The following is a 27,193-nucleotide window of genomic DNA, read 5'->3' as shown; positions in this document are numbered from 1 at the left end:
TCTGAGACAGTCCAGTATATATATATATATATATATATATATATATATGCAATATATATATATAACACCATGGGAATACGGCTATTGTAGCCCATTTCCCGGACACGTCTGTGAACTGTGGCTTTTGATACCTGGACTCCAGCTTCAGCCCACTGTCTTTGAAGCTCCCTCAAATTCTGGAAGCGGCTCTTCTTCACAATTTTGTTAAGGCTGCGGTCATCTCTCTTGGTTGTGCAGCGTTTCCGGCCACATTTTTCCCTTCCAACAGACTTTTTGTGGATATGCTTTGAAACTGCACTCTGTGAACAGCCTGCTCTTTGAGAAATTTCTTTTTGTGTCTTACCCTCCTGATGGAGGGTATCAATGATGGTCCTCTGGACAGCAGTCAGATCAGCAGTCTTCCCCATACTTGTGATTTAGTTTACTGAACCAAACTGAGTGTTTTTAAGGCTCAGGAAACCCTCGCAAGGTGTTTCGAGTTAATTAGATGATTCAGGTGATTAGTTGAATAGCCTACTTGTATACTTTTTCATGATATTCTAATATTTTGAGATAGGATTTTTGAGTTTTCTTAAGCTGTAAGCCAAATTCAACAATATGAAAAATTAAAAGGCTTGAAATAGTTTAGTTGATGTGTAATGAATCCAGAATGTATGACATTTTTGTTTTTTTAATTGCATTACAGAAAATAAAGAACTTTATCACAATATTCTAATTTTCTGAGACAGTCCAGTATATATATATATATATATGCAATATATATATATATGCAATATATATATATATAACACCATGGGAATACGGCTATTGTAGCCCATTTCCCGGACACGTCTGTGAACTGTGGCTTTTGATACCTGGACTCCAGCTTCAGCCCACTGTCTTTGAAGCTCCCTCAAATTCTGGAAGCGGATCTTCTTCACAATTTTGTTAAGGCTGCGGTCATCTCTCTTGGTTGTGCAGCGTTTCCGGCCACATTTTTCCCTTCCAACAGACTTTTTGTGGATATGCTTTGAAACTGCACTCTGTGAACAGCCTGCTCTTTGAGAAATTTCTTTTTGTGTCTTACCCTCCTGATGGAGGGTATCAATGATGGTCCTCTGGACAGCAGTCAGATCAGCAGTGATTTAGTTTACTGAACCAAGCTGAGTGTTTTTAAGGCTCAGGAAACCCTCGCAAGGTGTTTCGAGTTAATTAGATGATTCAGGTGATTAGTTGAATAGCCTACTTGTATACTTTTTCATGATATTCTAATATTTTGAGATAGGATTTTTGAGTTTTCTAAAGCTGTAAGCCAAATTCAGCAATATTAAAATAATAAAAGGCTTGAAATAGTTCAGTTGATGTGTAATGAATCCAGAATGTATGACATTTTTGTTTTTTTAATTGCATTACAGAAAATAAAGAACTTTATCACAATATTCTAATTTTCTGAGACAGTCCAGTATATATATACTATCACTAATTTTATTTTGGGGTGTTAGGTGTGTACCAAATCACAAACCTACGACATGACGCAAGGATAGTGTGTGCCTCACAAACTTACTAAGCTCAGTCAAACATTACTAAATGTGACAATATTATTCATTTTATAAATTGAAAACTCAGCAATTTCAAACCAGAAATTTGAAAATAAATGAGAAATAACTATATATATATATATATATATATACTGTATATGAAAAAAAAATCCACTACTACAACAACAAAAAACAATGTCCTTCTTGGTCTGATGAATGAGGGATGCAAATAGTAAAGCAGAGCCTTCAAAATAAAAGCACGTGCAGCTGTTAGCAACATTTGACACTTGACTCCTGTTAGGTAGATAACAACAGCCACTTTTCAGCCACTTGTGCTCTTCTGTGTCATTTCCAGTATCAATCATGGGAGTTCAGTACTGAAGGTCTTGAGTGATTGCCTGACTGCTGAGTTACTCAAAATAATAACAGGAAGCATGAAAAAGAGTCAAATAATTTCGCTTTAACACACTTATATTTTTACAGGTTTCACTTGAAGCCTCCTTTTTTCATGATAACACTAAAAAGCTAATTATGAAACAATCTCCATGATGAAGACACCAGTGAGTTTTACCAACAGTGTGACATTTATTTCAAATGTTGCCTGTAAGGTGAGAACAGTATCAGCATCAAATAATATTTGAGAAAATGGTGTTGTATGATCGTATAGAGGTGCCTTTCAAGGCAAAATTCAGGTTCCAACTGCATTGCATCATGAGATTAGACTCCCCACAAGCCTTAATGGGAAATCTGCATAGGTAGCAGATATGAGGTGCAGTAAGTAACCCCTCGCTGTATCGTGATTTATTTGTAAAGGTTTTTATTGTGCATTGGGTTCTGTGTGTGTCTGTGTTTGTGTCTGTGTGTATGTGTTAGGTAGGTGTGACTGTGTGGGCGACTGTGATTGGCTGGTGTAAGCTGTCAGTCAGAGAGCAGGGCAGGTACACAAAACAAAGTGTCCATCCAAAAAAAAACTGCGAAACTCGTCGTCAGCTAGTATTTGGTTTTGTGGATGGTGATTGCGTCTGGGATGAGACTGAGTTGGCGTTGGGAGATAAAGCAAAAGCTGCAGGTTTGGCCTAATGCGGTAGCTACACACAAGCAACTGATGCTGAGCATTTATCTCACAAAGGCCTGATCCATTACCCCCCCAAAAAACGGATGACCTGGAACTACAACCCTTGAACAACCACTTCATTTGGGATGGTTGTACTTCAATTATCACAGAGACCTTGACCAGGCTGAGAATCCCCAATGCTAGAGTGTAGCTAGCCAGCCACTTTCAACATCGCTCCTACACTGATAAACAAAGCCCTCCAATTTAATTTACCTATCGTATAATACAAAAAGGACATTAATTTATTCATGTACCCATTTGTTCAACTGCAATTCTGTGGTCTGTGTTTTTATTCGTAGATCAATAGTTGTTATGGTGTAACAGTCCTATATGTAACTGATATCTAATACATAATTAATGCTTCTACTTCACTGGTTTTGACTAAAACGGACTTTTGGGAACACTCTAATCCTGATCAACTCAGGCACTGGTAGCAGTCATCAATCTAATTGTAGACTGCTTATAATGTTTTGGTATTCAACATAGTCTGCCTCGCTGTGAGTAAATAGGTGCCGTGGTGTGTTTTTAAGGTGTTTTATTGCCAAATAAGGGGAATTCATGTTATAAATAAGGGGAACTATTGGCTGAGGTTGACAGGTATGCATAGCCGTTTAATGTGCCCACCTAAACCTTCCTCGAGTATTGAGAAGTTTAGTTTACTTCAAAGTGGTATATTAGCATTTAATAAAACATTCAAAAAAACAAAAGGTTTTCTTTCATTCTTTGAACACAAAAAACAACCATTGCTTCAATGTTTTTTATTTCCATTATTTCTGTGTGAAAAAATCTAGAGAATTTCAAACAAATGCAAGGTTGACCCTGGAGGCTTTCGCTCTACCTTATCTGCAATTCCATGACTTTATCAGTCCGTGTCCGGGCCCTTGATTTTTCTGCGTGTGTTACCTTTCAGGTTTCAATGGGGAGTCAAGTGTGTATGCTTGTGTGCGTCCATGGCGAGTTTACCTTTTTGCTTAAAAAAAAACATCAGCAGCGCTCTGTTGATCCCACCATTGTAAATGTCAGCTTGCTACGTCGAATCTACCCAGACAAGTCAACGTGCTGAGCATAAACAGACCTTGACAAGGTCCTTGATAGTGAAGCTGAGTGATTCTCAGGCCGGAGGGATTCTGGGGGTAGGGTTTATTCTGACCGTGAGAGAACTTCACATGGGCTTTTCTATGAGCTGCCTCATTTTAAGTTTGTAAAACCAAAAAGTCAAATAAACAAACTCTCACCTTTACCTTTAAACACCAACAATCATTCCGTTTTTGAAGCATATTTGCATTAGTGCAACAATGCCTAGTGCTGGAGAGTGACTTCATGCTCTTTCCTGCCTTTTGTGTAAACTCTTTGCTTGTGTAATATGAAAATGGTGAAAGTAAGAAAAGGCCTGTACCAGCCCAGTGCAAACAGATGATATTAAAACCTCAATTTTAGCAACACAGTCATGGTAACCACTTGTCCTTGTCCTTCATTTTATTGCAAACGCACAACTCCATTACTGTTACCATTTTTTGGAAGTGCAAATGTCCTATGTTCACTCTTTCAACAGTGGCATCCCCTACGATGGGGTCGAACGTTTGGGTTGCATGCCAGGTGTGGTTCTTTTCATGAGTACATCTAACTCAGAGATAAATTTCACTATTGTAAAGCCTTGAAGACTGTAGTGCAATACCACATTTCTACCACTAATGGCGGGAGCACTGTAATGCTCTTCTACCTTTAAGGCTGGTAAGTAGAAGTGGCATTGATATTTTCTTCTGTGTTTTTAGCCAATGAGAAGCATCAGAACATGCATGGAAGTGTGATATCCTCATTTTATAATGTCATGGACATTTTCCCAGTCACGTAGTTTGCGCATGTTAAGAAAAAGTGACAAATGATCAACGACACGCCTATGGACTTTCAAGACGAGTGTTTGGAGATTTTAAATACGTTACATCTAATAATAATAATAATTTCCTTTGTATTGTCATTCTTTGTAACAATGTACACAGAACGAAATGTCGATACACCTGACCCGTTGTAGCGAGCCGATGCATAACATGAATGGAAGATAAATATTGACCAGGTTGTAGAGGTGAAAGTAAATCAATTTGTGTCCTTCTCGTTTGAAGTATTTTGTGACATTTTTACAAAAGAACTTTGCTCAGGCCTTGGTTTGAAACTATTATTCAGGCCAAAAATTACGGTAAAAATGAATTTTAACGAACATAAGCAATTGCGGGAGGGAGAGTTGTGTATGTGAGATTCAGTCTCTGAAATTAGTATTTGATATGTTTTATGATATCATCAAACTTCACACAATAAAAATAAAATGAGCCTAAGAATGAGCTTTTGTCTGGAGATAAGGTTTAGCAGCTTGGTTTAAGTTTGTTTAAAAGTAAATTGTGTGTCCCTCTCCCTGAAAAAAAAATCTAAATATTTTGCATTCAATGTTCTTTGAGTCAAAAAGAATTCCCGGCCTCTAGGGTAGAGCTACACAAATGTAAAAAACACAACATTTTAACTTACCATAACAGGTGCGAGTTTCTCACTTTGCTGTAAAACAGCAAGTCTTATGTGTGTGACTGAAGGCTGTTCATGAAACACCTTGCCACACTTAACCTTGGAACAAATCAATGGCATTCTGTGAGTCAGCTAGATTGCATTTCACTTTTGTTCTCAAGCAATGCACACTTTTTCTGCTAGCCCTTAAGTACTTATCGCAACAACAGTACTTCCTACACAACGTTTTGCCACTTAAGAGAACAACTTTCCAACATTGTGACATTATACCTTCAACAACAGACCTCATTCTAAAAATGGTTGATGGAAACTCTTTGAGTGAGTGCTGATAAAGGTTTCCAGTGGGTTGTGGTTTTGATAGAATTTTCTTTTTTGTTATTACCATGTATCCACGGCCGGCCAGCCACATTTCCATATGAAGAGAACGCGACTTACTGAAAGTCATTGCAGTTAGAATTTCATTGCCTTTTAGCAGTATTTGTCTCTTTAAGGTGTGTACGGGGCTTCACAAAACAATTATATACATATCTTAGCAGTCGATAACTCAAGTTGTATTCTAATTTTCTGAATTAAATCAATTTAACCAAGTGATAATAAGCAGACTTCAGTTTCAAGAAAATATATGTATTCTTAAATATTACTGAATGTATGAAAACTCAATAGAAGTGCAAAGACAATTTAGGAGGGAATTGTGTATTCTCAAGTCCCAGGTAGGTGCAATTGTGTCTGTTAATTGAACCGTTTAATTTAAATGTGGCTCCATCACTTTAAACAATATTTGTGGGAAACAGAGCATCTCTGCTACACCGTTCCAAGTACCACTCGCAATACAGTACTCTTCGGTGGGGGTCATCGTCAGTAAGTACTAAACGTGAAATGCTAGCTTGCAAAGGCTACCTGTGTATTTTTATCTCAGCTTAAGGTGTTCTTTCCCCAGGAGGGGGAGAACAACAGACCCTCGACCCTTGAGGATATTGATCTAATCCATGTGTTTCTTGCACATCAATGGCCCATGCTACTAGCTCTGACACTGACACGGCATTATGCACTCCACTCATCAATTCTCATCTCTCATTAGCTGCACCGCTTATCCTCAGTAAGGTCGCGTGGGTGCTGGAGCCCATCCCAGAAATCATCGGGCAGTGGGCAGGGGACACCTTGAACTGGTTGCCAGCCAATCGCAGGGCACACAGGGACGGACAACTCGCTCATTCACACCTAGGGACAATTTGGACCGGCCAATCCACCTGAAATGCATGTCTTTGGAATGTGGGAGGAAACCGGAGTGCCCGGAAGAAACCCACGGGGAGAACATACAAACTTGAAGTCCGGTAGCTGGATTTGAACCCACACAGGAGGTTCCCAAGACCTTAGAACTGTGCCGCACACGCGCTAACCACTGCACCACCGTGCTGCCCTCAATTTAGTATACATTTTATTATTAAAAAGTCAGTCAGGCCCTACCCGAACGTGATTACTGACATTTTAGGCCCGCCGATGGCTGATTGCTTATTTAAGTAATGGTAACTGATGTTGGTGGCTCTTTTTTAAACTCCCTCTAAATTGTCTTTGCACTTCTACTTCATTTTCAAACTTCCAGTCGCATTTTAGAACATATTTCCTTCCTTCAAATTCAACTCTGTCTGCCATCACTCAGTTCAGCCTATAAAGAATAAACAAATAAGTCATCAGCTGCAAGAATGTGTATTAGAAATAAGATAGGGCCTAAAAAAATCCAGCTCACCCCGGGCTCGCAGGTGTCAAAGCCTGAACACTCCGAGCCCGACTAATAAACTTGATTTGAGGGACCGAACCCTAAGCAAAAATTGTTTTTCATATTTTATTTGTGAAGACTCAGTTAATGGAGGGGTGATTTCAGAAGAGACACCCCCCTCTCAGCACGGCGGCGAGCGGTAGTAATGCGTTATAGAAAGGAATCCATCACGACAAATAAAAAGAAACAGAGAACAATATTAGGTGGTTACATTTAAAAGTAAGAAAGCGATAAGCTCCGCCCAAACCTGATCATAATGATTGACATTTGAGGCCAAACCGAAATTCTTGTCAGGCTCGTGCCGGGTTCGGGCTTAGGCTTAAGATCTAACCTAGGATGTGTATAGATATTTTGGGCACATCCTGTATTTCTGTAAGTAAATAGCAGCTCTATCAAAAAGCACATTCACACACTCACCCACCCGGATCTAGAAAATTAGTGTGATTTTTGCACCCGTGGCGCAAGCCTACAGATATGATTGAGGGTATTTTGAGAAAAGTCACGCAGAGACTCCCGACTGGGGCCGCACTCGAGCGTACAACGCAAGTCGTGATTGCCGTGGTGTCTTTTTGAGGCAGAGGAGGAAGTAGACTTAGGAGCACCGAGCGTCCATTTGCAGCCGCTGTAGGAATTATCTGCTGCTGAATGAGCAGCCTATGCAAAAATAGAAATCCAATATCGCTCTTTTTTTGTATCCCCCAGCCTTGGCCACTTTAAGCGTCTCACTCACAGCATGAAATCGTGCTTTCCATTGTTGCTATGAAGTTCATCTCTCCAAGATAATGCGAAATATGATTCTGTTGATTGGAACAGCATGGCGGCACTGTTTTCAAATGGCAATATAATTTTACATATATATATATATATATATATATATATATATATATATATATATATATATATATATGTATATATATAAATAATATATATATATGTGTGTGTGTATATAGTAAAGACAATAAGTATTTTAACACCCTGCTGTTTTGTTTTTTTTCCCCACATAACCATAGAGTGGTCTTGAATTGTCATCATAGGTGCATGTCCACTCTGAGAGAGATAAACTAAAAAGAAAAATCCAGAAAACACAATGCGTGTTTTTTTTTAACAATATATTTGTGTAATATAATTGCAAATAAGTATTTGAACACCTGAGAAACTGAATGGTAATATTTGGTACAGTAGCCATTGTTTACTATTACGGAGGTCAAACATTTCCTGTAGTCTTTCACCAGGTTTGCCCACTCCTCCACACAGATCTAGATCAGTCAGGTTCCTGGGCTGTCACTGAGAAACACGGAGCTTGAGCTCCCTCCAGATTTTAGATTGGTTTCAGGTCTGGAGACTTAGTAATGCTATCAGTAATTTTATTCTTTGGGGCAGAGGTGTGTGCTATATCAAAATCCTTTGTCTCACGATCACTTTCTGCCTTGAGGCAAGAGTATCCCTGGATAGTAGTACATTACATACTGCTCCCGTTGAATAAAAGCATCAATAAATAGGTAATCCCCAAATTTAAGAAAAAGTCCATGCAAAATGAAAAACAATAATAGTTGGCTCGACCTGCTGGTAGCGTGATAATAATATCACTAATTCAATTATTTGATGCAAATCAGGATCCTTGGTCTCACTATTGCCCTCTGCCTGTGAACATTCAGCTGTCTTCATCTCATCTCATTAGCCGTACCGCTTATCCTCATTAGGGTCTCGGGGGATGGAACCCATCCCAGCCATCTCCGGGCAGTGGGCAGGGGACACCCTGAACTGGTTGCCAGCCAGTCGCAGGGCACACAGGGACAGACAATTTGCTTGCTCATTCACACCTAGGGACAATTTGGACCGGCCAATACACCTGAAATGCATGTTTTTGAAATGTGGGAGGAAACCGGAGTGCCCGGAGGAAACCCACGCAAGCACGGGGAGAACATACAAACTCCACACAGGAAGTCTGGAGCTGGATTTGTACCCACGGCAGGTTCCCATGACATGAACTGTGCCGCACAAGCGCTAACCACTGCGCCGCCGTGCTGCCTCATTTAGCTGTTTTGAAAAAGAAAATCCAAAAAGTGTGAAGTTAAATGAGAAAAAAAGCAATATAAATAAGACTTTTTAATGTATATAGTTATTACATTTCCATGACACTCCTGACATGGATAAAACTTGAGAATACCAAATACAAAAGGGTCTTATGGTGGCTGAGGAGAGAAAAGAAGACAAATGAACGGCAGCGTATGGAGAGAGCGGAGAGGGCGTTGAAATATTCATAGAGACTTTTTGGCGGAGGGGGGTGACGTAAAGCGCAGAAGGGGGCTGAGGCGTGGGAAAGGGGGGCACTTCTGGAAGAGAGCGATGCAAGTAATGAGCACAGGGGGAGACACCCCGTTCTCCACAACACAGCTGGAGGCACGCTGCAAAAAGTACGTTAGAATGGAAGAGCAAACCAAAGCCGATGCAAGACCTGGACTATATAAATTCATTTGGACTCTGACTGGATTCATTAAAATTGATTTTTTTTTTCATTGCCGTGCGGATGCATGCAAGGCTGAACGAGTATAAGTTCATGCAAAATATTCCTTCGCGTGATCTTTCATTGCACAATTTCTTCTCGAGCTAAGTCTTAGTGTACTGTATTTTCAGGACTATAAAGCACACATCAAAACCCTACATTGGGCAGAAGAGAGTGCCCAGTACACCCTATAGACTGCAGAAAATGGTGTATAGGATTGGAAAAGCTTGCAGTATTTATAGATATACATTAATATGTAGGTTTTACAATATACTACCTTATTTGATCAGTGTTGGATTAATTGACATTACTGCCTAAAATTGCATAAAATGGGAATCAATATCTGGTTTTGGCGATTGGGAAGCCTGCATATAGACATTGGGCCACCAGTGTTACACAAACATAAGAAAAGGTGTGAGAATTTCTCATTATCACAATATTTTTACATTGCAGGAAATTAATGTCGAGAAGGGAGAAAAAAAACAAAAATATTGTCAACAAAATATGTACTGTACAAGCTCTCTTACGTTATTGATGCACAGATAATGAAGTGGAGGACTGTTTAAAATGCACTATGCAAATCAGTGTTTTAGGCATTGTGAGTAAAAATAGTCAGATAATGAGATCAACTTTCAAAGCTTATCTGTCAGGACCAGAACAGGGAACAGGACCCACCCGCGTAACGTTACTCACAGCTTTATTGGGGAAAAGAGAACGGAGCGCACACTCAATCCGGAAACCGTTGGTCGTGGGGAGTAAGTTGCTCAGCCCCGGAAATGGGACCTCCCTGGCGAGCGATGGCGGTGTTGGGAACGGAAAAAGTCGAAATCAAACAGATCATAGCGGGAAAAAACAAGAGCAAAAACCCAGGACAGGCTAAATAAGGGCTTGCTGTGTAAAAACGGAGATTCTCAGACGGACTGACAAAAGGGGGCTTACTGGACACCGTTTAAATACTGACAGGGAGCCAGTCTGTCAAAAAGCTCCAGCTGGCGCCCACAGGCGGGGCAAATCGGGCGCCATGGCAACCGTGACAGAAGCTGGTGCCACACGGCGGGGGCCAATTGCGCACCATGGCAACCGTGACACTATTGTATATCCTTTGTGGTAAAGTTTGAGATTTTGACCAATCATTGAACTTATATATTTTGTAAGTGTATAAAGAGGCCAATGGTTACACATGAATATGCTCGGTAGCTCTTTTTGTAGTTTTAGTTTCATGCACCTTTTTATCTAGTGTGCCTATTGAATAAAAACGATATGACATGAGTCTATTTTTGTAGGATGTACCTTATAGTACAATATCTGCAGTAAATGTATTTGGACTTCATAAAAATTGATTTTCTTTCATTGCTATGAGGATGCATGTGAAGTTACCCGAGTTGAGGATTCTGAAGAATATCCCTTTGCGTGATCTTTCAATATCCGCTCTTTTCTCGAACTACGCGTGTTAGTGTAATTCCATTACAGAGAAATATTAGCCCACCTGACTGTATGTATTGACGAGTATGTTGCTTCCCCACATATTGGATGCTTAATGCTGAGAGAACGCAGCACACCTAGAAACAAATTCGATATACAGATCAAATTGAAGCTGTTTCTTCTCTAAAACACAATGTGTCTGATCCACTTTTGAATCCTTCCTAAATGCAAACAAAGATAGAACGTCGATCTTCAGTGTATGACTAACAACTTATTTGTTTACAGCAGTGGATCATAATCTGTTGGAGCCCACCAGTTTCTAATGTGCATTAACCGTACCCTAATTTAAAGTGCATATAGTTAAAAAAAACTCTTATTCAAGAAGAAACTGCCAGTGTAATTCTCCATCACCAAAAGAGAGGACATCCTAACAAACTGCATAGTACACAGGAAGTTCTGCAACACACGGGAAAGCCCTAAAAAGGATCATAAATACGCCCCAAAAGATCACTGGCTGCCCCCTACCCAGCCTTGAGGATATTGTCAGCTCTCAATACCTCAGGAGAGCTAAGCACAAGGACTACTTACAGTGCAGCAACTACTTTTTCGGTTTTTGTTACCCTCGGGTTCAGAATTCATGAATCCTAAACAGTCAGACTGAGGTTCAGCTCGTTCTTCAGCGCTATCAAGACACTAAACCACAAGCACACATAGGACATGTCGAACACAGTTGTAAATGAAATGTTTCATTTGTGTGTAGTTTAGATTTTAGATTTGAATACTTTATATTATGGATGAATACTTTATATTTTTCTGTTTATTATATTTACCATTGTTATATTTTACCAACTGGAGTACAGCTCTTGTGAGATTGTAGCAACACAATTCTGAAGATGATTTCGGAAGAGATTTCATACTTATATCATCTATACAATATATATATATATATATATATATATATATATATATATATATATATATATATATATATATATATATATATATATATATATATATATATATATATATATATATATATATATATATATATATATGTGTATATTTATTTATTTTTTTTTGCATCATGTTTTATGTTAAAAATACCAAACTGCCCATCATCGGTGCCACCTAGGGCAACAATAAGAATTGATATGGTAAAAAGTAAAAATAAAGGACAAGGATATACAATTCTCGTCATCGATATCAAAGCACAAAATCTCTAAGGTGAATAAGCGACGCTACCGACATTAGCAAATACCATATGATACGAATACATATATATATATATATATATATATATATATATATATATATATATATATATATATATATATATATATATATATATATATATATATATATATATATATATATATATATATATATATATATATATATTTATTTATTTATTTATTTATTTATTTATTTATTTATTTTTCTTAACAATACACAATCATAACTCTATTTCAATGTAGTAAACAGTGAGTTTTGCTGGGTAGTTCTGAGGTCTACTGAAGGAAGTGCTGTGAAACTAAGAGCAAGAAGACAGTGTACTCCAGCACTGCAGATTTTCGTTCTGTATATTCATTGTTCCCGTAGAGCTGATTTAATATGTCCGTGTGCGTAATGCCTAATGGGGCTGTTGCTTTAAGGTTTATAATTACAGCAATGGCCAGTCTATAGTGTATCACATTGTGTTAGCTACAAGATGTTTCCTCTGGGTTTGGCATGATACTGAACTTCTTGCTTAATTATCACTCTAACTTAATATCAGTTTTTCCTCGTTTGGATCGCAGATGGTTACAGTTGCGATTTTTGTCATTTAAGGGGCGAGTAACATTGAAGGGTTTAGCCCCCGGGAAGCCCACTAAAAGCTAATTCGACGTAAACGCGTATTAGAGTGATTGGTTAGAGATGTAAACGTGCTCGAGGGGTGGCGGTGGAGTTGTGTTTCGTGGGGTGCTGGCCCCTCTGCCAAACAATCTCGGAAGAAAAATGGAAAATCAATGAGTGTGGCCACAGCGACTATCTCATCGTCGTCCTCTCCTGTCCGTCAGCCTATTTTCTAGCTTAACTTCCGCGGCTCATCTACTCTCCCTCGTCTTTGCATATTAGTTACGACAGAGGCTACGGCTAACTAGACTCTGAAAACAGTGCAGGACCCAAGGAAGAGGGATGGAGTAGAATTTAGGTAGTGCGGTGTGATTATCCTTTTATCTCTTGCTTTTTTTCTATATATACAGTAAATTCTGGACTACAAGCCGCTACTTGTTTCACAAACTTTCAACCCTGTGGCCTATTCAGTGATGCGGCCAATTTATGTAAAAGAGTACAAATGGTAAAATTTAGACCGGTGGAATATATGCGCTTGTGCATAATTTCAATTAGCGTAAACATAACCCCATCATGCAAAATGCAAAAAGAAAGGCACATGAATTAGCTTTCAAGCTAAAAGCAATCGAGCAGTCCGATAAAGAAGGAAACAGAGCTACTGCATGTAAACTTGGCATAAACGAATCAACAGTGACAGCGCGAGTGAGGCTGCGGGAGCGTGGGACGATGTCTATTCCGACACTGAGGAAGACTGAGCCATGCGGCTGATCTTAAGCTCCCCCATCCCTTGCACAAATGAGAAAGTGATAGGAAGGAGACCAGGTATTGCTACTACTACACAAAACATCGTAATACATGAGGACACTGGTTACTTACACAATAATTATGAAGCTGGCTGTTATCGGACTGATAAAAGCCCAAGATTACTTAACAGTTTCCCGCTTGATAGCAAAACTATACCCTATAATTGCTCACATGCCGCCTCAGTAAAAAATTCAATTAACCATCACTACTTGTTAGAACGATTCCAAGCAATTATCGATAATGTTTTTTTTTTCTTTTGTGGTAATAGCAATGTTTTGTCTCCCCTTTATCAATTTGTCATGTGCAAAAGGGATAGTTGAGCTTAATATCAGTTGTATGGCTCAGCATGGGTAAAGACTGATGTGATTGTACGGGCTTCTGAATTTTAGTCAGTACTGTACATTGACTTTTGTGAATGTTTTTGTAGCACACCTGCATATTTGTTAATGCAAATTTAATTAACATTGACGGCTGCGCTAGTTGTTCAAGATTGAGAGCTGAGGACACAGTTCACAAACGAGTGTCCCAATCATGGCCAAATGTGTTACTTTTCTGTACTAGACATTTCCCCACTATTTTTTGTAATGTAATAAATTGACATGAATTGGTTCATTTTAAAGGCTGTTTAAGCCTGTGGCTGAAAATGCGGTGTGGCTTGTAAAATAAAACAAATTTTCTTCCTTAAATTTGTGCATGTGTCTTTTATTCAGGTAAGCTCTGCAAGTACGCAATTTACAGTATTTATATTCTCCTCGTTTGCTAGTTGCTTGAAATCCTTACGTCCCATTGCCTGGCTTATTTTACCATCTGCCCCTCCTTACCATTTGGCCATCCCCTCCTCATAGTTAGCAGGCATAAATCCTCAGAGAGGGACCGTACGGCAGCAAAGAAAAAGAATCGGGAAAGGCAGGAGCTGCGAGAGGCTGTCGACATCCGCGGGTATATTAAAACTGAGGACGGCAAGATAAAAGAGGCAGGAAGAAGTGAGAGGTGGACCTGTAAAGAGGAATGATGGGAAGACGAAGGCGGTATAAATAACTGGCCGTGATGGCAGAAAGTGAGCGCAAAAAAAGGAAAAGCAACAAAAGGGCAAGGGAGACAGTTTTCTCCCCAACGCTTGCATTTTTCAAAAGTAAATCAACATATGAAGCCACTTGGAAAGTGAAGATCTTGATCTTTGAGCTTTTTCCCTTGCAAAAAAAAGCCTTGGCTCAATATTGGTCCACAAATATATGCATTAGTTGAGGGTCAAAGTTATATCAACCTAATACAATAAACGTTAAGTACTAACATTAAAATGTCGACTTTCAACCAATCTATAAAAAGTGGTATGAAAAAAGATGACTAATGAGGCAAAATTACTTTGCTGTTTTACTTCTTCACAATAGATGGTCACTAATGTTTTAGTATGCAGCCAAATAACCAAGCTTCCATCCGTCATTCCGGTGGCAGAGACCTCAGACATAAAATATTAATAGGGTATTATACTTTCCGCAGGGTTAAATAATAAGCAATGAGACATTGGGTGCAGTAGCTTAGGGCGTACTTTAAATCTCTTGTTCTCAACTAGTTTGACTTCGGGACACACCATTCCACCCTAATATTGAGCTGTGTCCCAAATCAATAAAACACAATCCACAAATGTATCCAATGTAAGTATTGTGCAGTTTAAAGCAGAGATAGTCTGATATATTACCCTTTTTTTCTATCAAAAGACATGCGAAACCAAAACGACTTCAAGTACCATATACATACTCACATATACATTGCATATAAGATTATGACTTTCAGCCAGAAGAGGGCTCCGAGAGTAGGAACATTTAAAGTTCTGGACATCACCTTTGAAGTTAAGGAAAACTACTTGGGTAGTTACATGACGTGTTTATTGTTTCCACAGGTTGCTGTACACGTTTCCTGCTGTTCCTTTTATTATGTGACTATTTTAAAGCAGTTCTAGGGGGTTGGTAGTAAGTACTTTCAGAGTATGTTACGTTGTGGTGTCAATAATATGGTGCGTAAATGAATAACCTTTTAGGAGAAGTAACTAACTAATTATGTTTTTTCAGTAACACGTTCAACACTGCATCTGAAATATCAACAGTAGGTTGTGTTTAACAAAGCAGGCCTATCTCCGAGTGTCGGTTTAGCTTTTATATTCATATCAGAAACAATTGATGCAATTCTGGTTATAGGATCAACATATCTGGACTCTCTGAACTCTGCCAAGGCCGCTGCATAACAAACAGCAAAGGGGGCAGTGGGCCCGACCCGACAGAAATTAGATTAGAAGGCACTGGGCTGCACCTTTAAGTCATTGACAGCATGGGGGGGGAGGGTTTAGACAAAGCCCGGGATCACAAGGAGAGATAGAGGGGCTTGACCGCCTTTGATTAACATGCTGCATGGGGGGAAGATAAGAAGGCATGCTGGAGTGGGGCGCCGCCAATCATTCTTCACATCTCCCTTTGAACGGAATTTCCTGCGAGTAGGCAAATATGATCTTGCCATATTTGTTTTACGGCATCTGCACACAGGTATATTCGCGAATGGGGGAAGAAACGTGGGGTAAACATGAGACAGCAACACCCGGGTTTTCGAGTATCCCCAAAGATGAAAATCTGTCCAAGCTTGCATTTCGCAGGGGAGACTAAAGCAATCTTCGAAAGGCATCTGTTGTTGAGTAGCGTTTGAACCCAATCAGAAGCCATCAGACATAAATGGACCACGAGAGCGTTGCTGCGGCGAGGGGGGCAAGATCTCCATGGCAGTCACGCCAAGCCATCGTGCACGGCAATCAAGTTAGTCAGACAGTCAAACACCAGTTGCGCCTCTAGAGAGATGGCAAACAAACAATTGCGCACGATCACTCGCGTGATTCTGGCCAAACCCGACCGGGAAAGAGCTGGCGTCCGGCAACAGGCTGCTCCTCTATTCCGCTGCCAGGTACAGAGATGCTACAAAGATGCTTGTCTTCAAATCAACACCCTATCCGCATCCCACAGAAGAAAAAAAAGTTTTATACAGACTTGGAAAAGTAGAATATTTTTAGCATCTGTGTTTTCAATCAAGGATTCATGCAGTTCATATCCAGCAGCACCTAATGTCTGTGAATTCTTGTCTCACAGATGAAATTGACTACGCCTTAATTAATGGGGGCTGTGCTGCACCCAGGAAATCACGATAGACCGTTTCCCAGATGCATAAGTAGTTGCCATTACGGAACAGTGAACCTGTCATGTCCTGCACGGTTGTCATTGCGCCCATCTGGCCCCGCCCATCTGGCCCCGCCCAGCTGGCCCCGCCCCTTGACACCGGCTGAGACGCATTGGACTGATTGCTCTTGGAGTACTTAGGCACTCCTTTTGGAACTGTCCGCGGCCAGATCATTGTTTAACCCTCGTTAAAACCCTGTTCATGCCCGTTTGATCTGAGTAATGCCTAGTTTGTAATTTTGATTGCCTTTGAAGCCGTTTTGTTTTTGTTTGTTTTTGGTCCGTTTGTGTGTTGGACAACTTTTCTTTCCTAATTAAAGTGACAGATCGTCTACGCATATGAGTTCCGACTTCCAGTTTCCCGGTCCGCTTCGTGACAGAATGATCTGTTAACTCAGTGAACGATCCCAACACAATTTGGGGGAAGCTGGAGGACGCCGCCCTTCAGTTGCAGGCTCAACGCATGCAACGCCAGATGGAGCAATTAGCTCCGCGGACTGAGTCCCTGTCGCGTCTGCTGAATGAACTCCTATTGGCAACGGCCCCGCCTTCCACGGCTCCTTCTCTGGCCGCGACGTCACCTTCCCTTCCCACTCGAACCACGGCCCCGCCCGTCGTGGCCATTGCTGTGCCTCAAATGGGGTTCCCGGGAGGATTTGGGGCCAAGCTATCCGTGGTTCCTGTCGGCCTCAACGCCGCGCCTATCGGCCTCAACTGTCGGCCGACCTTCCGTACCCATCTGTCAGTCTGACTCCCCTGCTTGCCTGTCTGACTCCCTTGCTTGCTTGTCTGACTCCCCTGCTTGCCTGTCTGACTCCCTTGCTTGCCTGTCTGACTCCCCTGCTTGCCAGTCCGACTCCCCTGCTTGCCAGTCCGACTCCGTCGATCACCAGTCCGACTCCGCCGATCGCCACTCCGACTCTGCCGATCGCCAGTCCGACGCCGCCAATCGCCAGTCCGACGCCGCCGAACTCTAGTCTACTTTTTTATACTCAGGGGCCTGCACATCTCAGAAGAACTCTCCTTGTGTGCCAATACCAGGGCTGTAGAAGGGAAGGGTCAGAAGCTACTACACATACTGAGTGTTCTCAGAGGAACAACCCGGAGCGGAAGCTGCTAAGATCCTTCCACAAAGCCATAGTGAAGAGCATTCTGAGATACGGCGTCACCGTGTTGTATGCTGGGAGCACGGCAGTGGGCAGGAAAAACAAACGTAGAGTATTCAACACAGCCCACAAGATAATTGGCTGATTTCTGCCTAGTTGTTAGGATTATTTTAAATGTATAATGCTGTAAATATTGAGCATTAGAGACCCTAACGGTTTAGTATTTCCTTAATTCTAAGAATTTTATCACCTTGTGGACCTTATAAATTAGCACAACAATTAACATCTAAAGACACGTCCCACCCCAGCTACCACTATTAAGACCTGTTGCCATCTAGTAGTCGCTACAGGTCCCCCAAAAATAGGACAAACAGGCTTTAAATATGAAAAAGTATTCAAAGCGTTGTTTTTAATGTTATTTAATGTGTCATATATTTTATATAGGTTGTCTTGTTTGCGGGGGCAGCACGGCACAGTTCTGAGGTCATCTGATCAAACCTTTCTGTGTGGAGTTTGCATGTTCTCCCCGTGCTTGCATGGGTTTCCCCCTGGGCACTCCGGTTTCCTCCCACATTCGCCAAAACATGCATTTCAGGTTAATTGGCTGGTCCAAATTGTCCCTAGGTGTGCATGAGCAAGTGAGTTTTCTGTTTCAATGTTTCCTGTGACTGGCTGGCTACCACTTCAGGGTGTCCCCTGCCCACTGCCCTGATAGCTAAGATGGGCTACAGCACCCCCTTGACCCTACTGAGTATAAGCGGTGCAGATAAAGGATGGATATTTTGTTTGCTTTTTTGTTGCTTTATTAGAAATACTTTTAAATGCGAACCATCCATGCATAGATAATTTACTCCAGTATTACCTGTTACTTGAGCAAAAAAAGTATATATTCAGGAACAAAAATGTGTCATTATCTATCAAAATACTAAACTGCAATTTCCAACAGGATAAAAAATATCAATATAAATATTTATATTACAATTATTACCGAACAAAAAACACAAATATTGCATAAAATGACAACAGGACAACTCAAACGTGTTCCATTGCATAACATTCAGAAAAATACAGTCAGTAATGCAAAAAAGGGTCACTTGTCTTTCATTGGCCACGTTACAATGGAGACAACGGATTTACAGGTTTTTGTTCAGGAACAGTTGTTTATATTTTTGGGTGCAGTTCGTTGCTCTCATTTTTTTATGTTTTCATATACATTTGTGATTTAACTACAGTAGCACACCACCTTACACACACATTCCATCTGGATTTGTCCTTTTCTGTAGTTGAAAAAAAAGGAAACCCCTCCGCGCTAGGCTTCCTGTCATTTTTAGCTTCCGGTAGGGGTGGGCGTATAGATTTGGTCCTCTCTCCACCTGGCAGGCGGGGAGCAGCAGCAGGCCAGGTAGGGTGAGGTGCTAAATATGTGCCTGTCAGTCATGACTCCGGTATAAAGTCAAAATGGTAGAGGACATGATTGAGGGAGAGAAGGGCTGTGGTATCTACATAGAGAAGAGGCACTTTGAGTACATTAGCGGAGGAGTGAAGTATCGATCCCAAGACAATTAGTGTCAATCTGATCCAAGAACTTACTTACGATTCATATTTGGATGGACCCACCCACACTGTCGTCGGGCTCATGATGTGTTAAGAGTTTGGGCCTTTGTGCCAAGTTTTTAATTCTCTGTCGCTACTATGTTTACGAGCACTAGTGGCATATTTATGCCTTGTTTGCTTTACCTGCTGTGGCCCCTACATTACCGATGTTAATGTATGCAAAACAAAATAGAGGGGTATTTCAAGCTTAAAAAGACAGCGGCAGTGCTATGCACTGGGTGAAATGTGGCTTTGTAATTACTTTAATAGTCCCTGTGAAAAATTAAATAAGTAAGAGAAAGAAAAAAAAGACATTGGTGGTAATTAATCATAAAATAAATATAAGCCTGAAGCTTAAGAGGGAAGCTTGAGAGTCATACATAAATGGAAGGTCAGCATTGAATTGCAAAAAAGCGACAATAAGAACAAATGGAATGCGGTCGCAGAATTACTACAAGTCGATATTGAATCTTATTTGCACTAAAGGATGCGATTCATTGTTTTGGACCTCTGCCTTGGTATCTTGGGGGAATTGGACTGTCTTATTGACTTGAACATTTTTAATGGTTGTTTCCAATGATGATCGAATCACATCCGCCTTTTCTCATGAGTAATGAAAGAAGCATACACATGGTTCATAGAATGCAAAATTGGACCAATAACTAGGTATTTAAAAGGTAAATGATAAAATGATTGTCCATTTATGATGTGTTAGCTACAAATATTGAGCATTACAGAGATCCTTACTGTTAGGTATTTTCTCTCCTTTGATGTTCCCTGTTTTACAATGGTGTCCCTTTAATATGTTAAACTCTCCTCGCCCCAACAATTTTGTGACTGAATCATGAATAAAAAAAGAGATGCTGCTGAGGTTCTGGTCAGATGACAATCAGGCTGAGAACTGACCATCGCCTCATGAGAGATATTAACGTCACCTGTCTCTTATTGTGTGTTTAATTCAGAGATGTAAGGCAATACACCTAACAGTATCCTAAATAAGTAATTAACTTATAATTTCATCAATTATCGAAACATAAAAGCCATATTTCATGGACTAAAACACACCTAAAAACCCAAGATTGGCCGAAAATTGTGCCTTATAACCCGGTATGCCTTAAATACGGCAAAATACTGTGGTCATGATTGGAAAGTGATTAAGTATTTATATATGTCGGTAGTATTTGGGTAATGCATGATTAGTGTAAAAACAGCGCTGAATGAAATTTAAAACATTGCACACAGCGGAAATCAAACCTGGGTATTACAATTCATCATGAGATGAAATAAAGAGATGTTTTTTTCCTTGTTGTGCATTTTTGTGTTTATTTTCTTTGTTTTCTCCATTCTCTAACAATTGTTTCTGGCACGGTGAATAAAAATAGTTTGATAATGCAATACAATTGAATGCCTTTTCGTATGTCATCTGTAACACCAGTGTTCTGGCGGTTTTCTGATATTTGCACTAATCCATACCGTTAGTGTATGAAATGTGCAACTACAGTAAGAGCTAAGATTCAATACAAAATACATTAAAATTAAAATAATATATTTCGTAGAACCTAAAATAAAATCTAGTTTCACCACTTAAATTAAATAATTACATATCGTTACTGTGCTGATCTCATTTTGAAGTGCCCTCTTTTTTGCCGGCTCTCCAGCTATTGAATGGCATGCAACAACAACAAAAAAAGATTTGCAACAAGGATTTGAAAATTGGCGTCTGTGCTACAGTCGGAGTTCTGCATTTTTTTGATTCTCTTGAGCAAAAGACAATTGACATTTTAACCAAAGAAAGGCATCAGAAACCACTTTGTGTTTCTCAATAACGGAACCGTCCATCCATGCATTATCCGTAACGCTTATCCTCAGCAGGATCGCGGGGGTGCTGGAGCCCATCCCAGCTGTCTTCGGGCAGTGAGAGGGGACACCGTGAGCTGGTTGCCAGCCAGTCGCAGGGCACACAGAGGAAGACAACTCACTCGTTCACCCATCCCTGGGGACAATTTGGACCGGCCAATTAACCTTAATTGCATGTTTTGGAATGTGCAAGGAAACCGGAGTGGCCGGAGGAAACCCACGCAAGCACGAGCCCGATTGCAAGCCAAACTTTATTATATTATGTGATTAAACATTAACAATTTATTATTGGATTAATTCCTCTCAAATATTTGACAGAGCCCTGAAAATTGAATGAAGGGAAAAAAATGCTTTTGTTGCATATTTGTTATTATAAGAACCCCTTTCATCTTTGGTTGACATGTAACAAGCATGTCGGTACAATTAATAGCCAAAAGCCAAAAGAGGACTCTCAAAGACAACCTAATATGTTTCTCAAAGGCAGAACAGTTATGTGTTCAAAGTGATTTAATTGTAATTATACATTATCAATAATATCCACCGTATTTTTCAGTATTTATGCACCGGATCAACAGGCACACTTTTATATTTCTGGCCACTTTGGGATTTTTAAGTGTACCTTATAGTCATGAATATAACATACTTTTTTTGGGTGAACTTTCAACAACCAATGCCTTCACAGTTCTGTAGCCCAGGAAACTGCAAGGTGTCTTTTGAGATGCCAATTAAATGGTTTTATTTTAAGGATTTATTGAGAAGTGTAAATGTTTCATATTGCTTTATACAGCCACTCACTTTGATTATACTGTTTGTTTGACCCTAACATCATTCCAACAAAAGCTCATGTAAGGACAAGTTAATAAAACCACATAGCCATTTTGAACTGTCAAATATTTTCCACTTATCATCACTTGCGCAGTTAATTGAATTTGCTCCCAATTCCACAACAATGATTGACCACTCGTAATAACATTAACACGTTAGCAGTTCTTCAGTGTAATCAATTGATAGGAATGGAATTCTTCAATTCTCTGGTCTAATTGTAGCCTGCTTCAGTGATTTTCACCCTGTGCGCGTTAAAAGTACAATTAATGGCTGGTCAATATAACGCCATCTTATCTTCTTTAAGATGACGGGGTTTACTTCGACTCCTGCGGAAAGTAACCACGAAGGATGAGGTGTGCCCAGCACTGAAAATTTACAACCTTTGCAGAGCGCCACGCTGGAGGGCGGCCAACGTCATAAACACGTCGCCGTCCTTTATCTCCAAAAAGTTGCTCTGCCATCAGCTCTGAAAAGACGACAAACGGGGCATCGTTGGGAACGACGGCTAATAATTTTTCGGTGACAGTGTGATCGGGACGCCAATGGTAGGTTGGCGCTGTAGTAAACTACTGCGCGTAAGTGATTAGGGACTTAAGGAAATGATACAGTACATTGCGAGCTAGACCAATTGCTATTCCTCATCCGCTTCACCCACATGGAATCTTTAATGCTAAACCGTTAGCCGGCATTGGCTGGCCTTTGACCCTCACGATATAATCAGCAGTGTTGAACTTTTTCTTAAGAGACCTGAGAATTACTCCGGGGGCGTTAATGATTATGCTTTTCCTCAATGTTAATGTTGAAGTGCAGCAGCGTTTCTTACCAGCTTTTGACACGACTTTCGAAAAAAACAAAACAAGCAAGTGGCCGACACGTCGCTTCACACTTCCCACGACGAGCTGCTGCATACTCGGCGAGTGGTAAACACTCTGCGGTGACATTGAGAGGCATTAAGGCCCGGAGGAATTTTAAGTTTCATGTAGCGTGTGTTTACGTAGAGTGAAAGGGTCAATATGATTGTTGACATTTTAGCAAAGTATTGCCTAAAACCATAGAAAATAACAGCAGAGCGTTGCAGAAAGAAAAAAAAAACACATGATGTAATAACAAGCAGAATAAATTACTGCTGGATACTTTTATAGTGTAAACAACAGATATAACTATCTTAAACACAGGACTACAAAACATCACAGTTCACTGTCCACAGATCCCATAACCACTTGGGTCATAGGGGCACCACTTCCTGTGGTGTGTCTTGGGCAAGTACAGCCCACATAACCCACGTGAAACAGATAGTACTGCCTTCCATGTTTACCAGTAGCAGGAGGAGCACATTGTGCGGGGATGAATCGTTTTAAACCGTTTATGTAGCTTTCAATCACAAACAAATAGCTCAGTATATCACTTAAAAAAGCATAGGCATCCAACTGGCAACCAGCTCAAGCTGTCCCCTGCCCACTTCACGAAGATGGCCTACTGAGGATAAGCTGTACAAAAAATGGAAGGATGGATGAACACATACAAAAGACTGCGACAAAAACCATCTTGAAACAAAACTCAATGTAGTGTGCAGTACAGACCTATATTTTGAATCCTATTTTTTATAAATATAGAGTCGCGTGATCTCAAGCTCCCTCCGCACATGACAGGGTGTCAAAGAGGAGACCAAATGTTGCTACTGTTACATAAGAAATCCAATAGGGCTGAATCCATCATCTTTGTTTCCAGTACATTACGTCGAGTTTTGTTTTTTGTTTTGATAATATTTTAGTTAATGGCAATTTACTTCTGATTGACTGCTGCGCCAGTTGATAGAGATTGAGAGCTAGGGAAAAAAGTCGGCAAACACGTGTCGTAATTGCGGCACAACATGTTATATATATATATATATATATATATATATATATATATATATATATATATATATATATATATATATATATATATAATTTTGTCTGTGTGTTACATGTTTAAATGTGGGCGCATGCAGCTTATATACAGGTGCGGCTTGTGTATGTACAAAATCGGTTTTCCTCTTAAAATGTGGTGGGTGCGGCTTATAATCAGGTGCGCTCTATAGTCCGGAATTTACGGTAGTCTTGACGATATCCTGAGTTTTCTCAACGAACTGGGCTTTTTTCCCCCAAATATGGTCAAATGTTGTTGAGAATAAGATGATTCCAACACATACTCATATGTCATGACCCAATAGGCATCGACATGCCACCAACGGGGACCGGCGCTGAGTAAAGCGAGGGTATCCGTCCCCCGAGGGGACAGACATTGCGAGCAGGCGGGTGCGTACAAACAGATGGCATCCATGTATGTGTACTCTTGGCTTTCAGCATCGGATTAGAAGAGTGAGAAATCTTCATTTTGCAGTACATGTAAAGGATTAAACTTGAGCTTTATAACCATACTATTGGAAGGATGTTTAGCATAATGATTTAAATAAAACCTATTGGATAGTATTTAACAAAAAACATTGAGATCTGGGCTCAGATTGTGACCCCAAACCCAACACTTCTTTTCTGCTGCACACTCCACAGCACAAAAACAAGGTTATGTGTAACCTAGGAAAGATGTTTGGGAACCCACTGAAATTTACCTCTGAAGTCGTAAATAAGATGCTTCAAACATAATAGGAGTGGCTAAGGTTTTTTGGGGGGACAGGTCTCCAATGAGCCTTGGCTTCAACCGACATCCCATCTCACCTAGGCCTATTAGTTGAATTTGTGATAGGAAATGCCCAAAAAAATGATGATACAAAAAACAAATTCAACAGATTAACATATTTAAAAAAAACATCCATATAAATCAGTCAACTCAAAAATCGTTTCATCAAAACTAACTAATACTGAATTACCTGCATCCCACAATTGACCACCTTTGTGTTTAGTGTTAACGTTTCATCACACAGAACACACACGGAATGCCAGTAAAACAAATTAAACAAAACACCAACCGACACCCTCCTATAGTATAGAAATACCACAAACAAATGTAAGAAAAACAATTTTAAAAAACGTACCTATATTAATTAGTATGCCTCTCAGCTACGTAATACAAACATAATACTATTCTAAAAAAGCCACTTACAACAGACTAATTACAAATCAACTACGCTCTCTGTGTAAATCAATGTTCCTCAACTTTTTTGGAACCAGCATTTTTTATACAAAAATCTGTAGGTACGCCGTCCATCCAAAATATTTAAAAATAATTGCAAGCACCAGTTCAGTTTTATTTTGTTTTCATAAAGCTTACATGATTATGTTGCCTTGATTTACAGGATATAATGTTTCAGCTCATTTGTGGTCACCGTGGCTGAGTAAGTGGTTCGCAATTTTGCTACAATTTTGAATATCTAACTTGCCTATGTGGGATTTTTAACCTGATTTGAAAAATTGTACTATAGTTTTGTGATGTTTATCGAAAAATATAAAAAAAAATAATACTTAAAATGAGATTATCTGGAAATTTCAAGCAATTAATGTTTTGACTTTTTTCCTTTCTTTTTTTCTTTAAAATAAGAAAATTAAGTTTTGAATCAGCTAAATTATGTGCAAATAATTCTACCTTATTTGATGGATTTTATTATTTTTGCAGTGCAATTTTTAACGGCCCCATCAAGCAAAACAAAGTTATTACCGTATTTTCCGCACTATAAGGTGCACCGTGTTATAAGGCGCACCTTCAATGAATGATATATTTTTAATTTTTTTCCATACATAAGGCGCACCCCATTATAAGGCGCTATAAGTGCATGCTGGTTTAAGATCAGGTATTTGTGCAATTTTGTAATTGTAATCCTGTGCAGTCCTTCGAGACATTTTTGTGATTAAGGGCGTCATAAATAAATGTGACTTAACTTGACTTGGCTAGAGGATGTAGTTACGTTATGCAACCATTAGATGGTGCCGCGCTAAAGGGAATGTCAACAAAACAGTCAGATAGGTCAATCAAACTTTATTAATAGATAACAAACAAGCTTTCCACAACTCCATTCACTCCCAAAATGAATAAACAGCCGTTTTATTATTTTCTCTTAGGTAAAGCATTTTCGTGACACATCTTTAACATCTTTGAACAACAGCAAGGCATAACATTTTACTTTTCCTCTATTTAGTCAAAACGCAGAAAAACGTCTGATACTGTTATGGTAAATTAAACGTCAGTGCAATCGCAATATAGTGACACTCGTGATGTGCAAAAACAACAAGTGCAAAACAATAACAATAAAGCAATAACATAATAACTGTAAAATGTAAAACGTAAACACACAAGTAGGACCACCTCTGAATTCTTTAATGTTAAGTTTCCGTGCCAGCGCTGTTGCCTTCATTCGAATAGTTATTGTACTGACACTTCTACTTGCTTCTCTTTGTTCAACAACCCATTGTTCAAGTGTGTCCTCTAACTGTGGACATATCGCTTTATTGCCACGGAAACTTTGTTTAGTATTCCTTACTTGGCCATCGTTTCATTAATGTTGAACTCTCTCGCTGCTGCTCTATTCCCGTGTTCTACTGCGTGACTGATCGCCTTGAGTTTAAACTCTACGTTGTAAGCGTGTCTCTCAATATGAGCCATTTCTGGGTCTTTATACAAACGCACAAATAAAAGAGAATCGTTGTTTAATATTTCCCAGTATGCACAGCGCACTTCTTCCTCTACGCGAAAAATGGAGTCCGTGGCTGCTTACCGTAAGTTGCGAGACCTTGTAATTCAATTGATCCATATATAAGGCGCACCGGATTATAAGGCGCATAGTCAGCTTTAAAAAAAAAAAATCAGATTTTATGTGCGCCTTATTGTGCGGAAAATACGGTATGTTGTTTTTCCCCGTGCTACGTCCTTAGTTTATAATTAGTCGTTTTTTCAAAAGGCAAACTGATGGCACCTACAGGTATTTATTTACTGTTCCTTAGCTCATCACTGTAAGAAAAAAAAATACTGAACAGAGCATTGGTTTTGGCAAAGATAAACTTGGGCAACTCCGTGGGGCACACCAGACAAGGTTTTATGAAACACTGATTGAGAAACACTAGTGTAACTAATCTTACCCTTGATGAATTTACGTATTTAGTCTGTTTCGTCCTTAATATTTGTGTTTCTGAGGTAT

The 27,193-nt window shown here is 39.7% G+C and overlaps 1 protein-coding gene across 3 annotated transcripts in view; it reads right to left on the bottom strand.

Moving 5' to 3' along the window:
• The window catches only part of LOC148353766 (glutamate receptor ionotropic, delta-1-like), a 486,866-nt gene that overhangs the window by 363,067 nt on the left and 96,606 nt on the right, over positions 1-27,193 (bottom strand). Inside the window, exon 1 of one of the 3 annotated variants that reach the window (XM_088351344.1) lies at positions 14,297-14,412. The exons of the other annotated variants lie outside the window; for them this stretch is intronic. Within the exon in view, the coding sequence (XP_088207470.1) occupies positions 14,297-14,408 (112 nt within the window). The 5' untranslated portion in view covers positions 14,409-14,412. Of the gene's footprint in view, positions 1-14,296; positions 14,413-27,193 lie in introns of those variants that run through there. 3 annotated transcript variants of the gene reach the window in all.

Source organism: Urocampus carinirostris, chromosome 13 (assembly GCF_059441175.1).
Source record: "Urocampus carinirostris isolate Australia breed hairy pipefish chromosome 13, RoL_Ucar_1.0, whole genome shotgun sequence".
Classification (NCBI taxonomy): domain Eukaryota; kingdom Metazoa; phylum Chordata; class Actinopteri; order Syngnathiformes; family Syngnathidae; genus Urocampus; species Urocampus carinirostris.
Note: the sequence above shows the minus strand (reverse complement) of the source record. Positions and strands in the feature narration are given on the sequence as shown.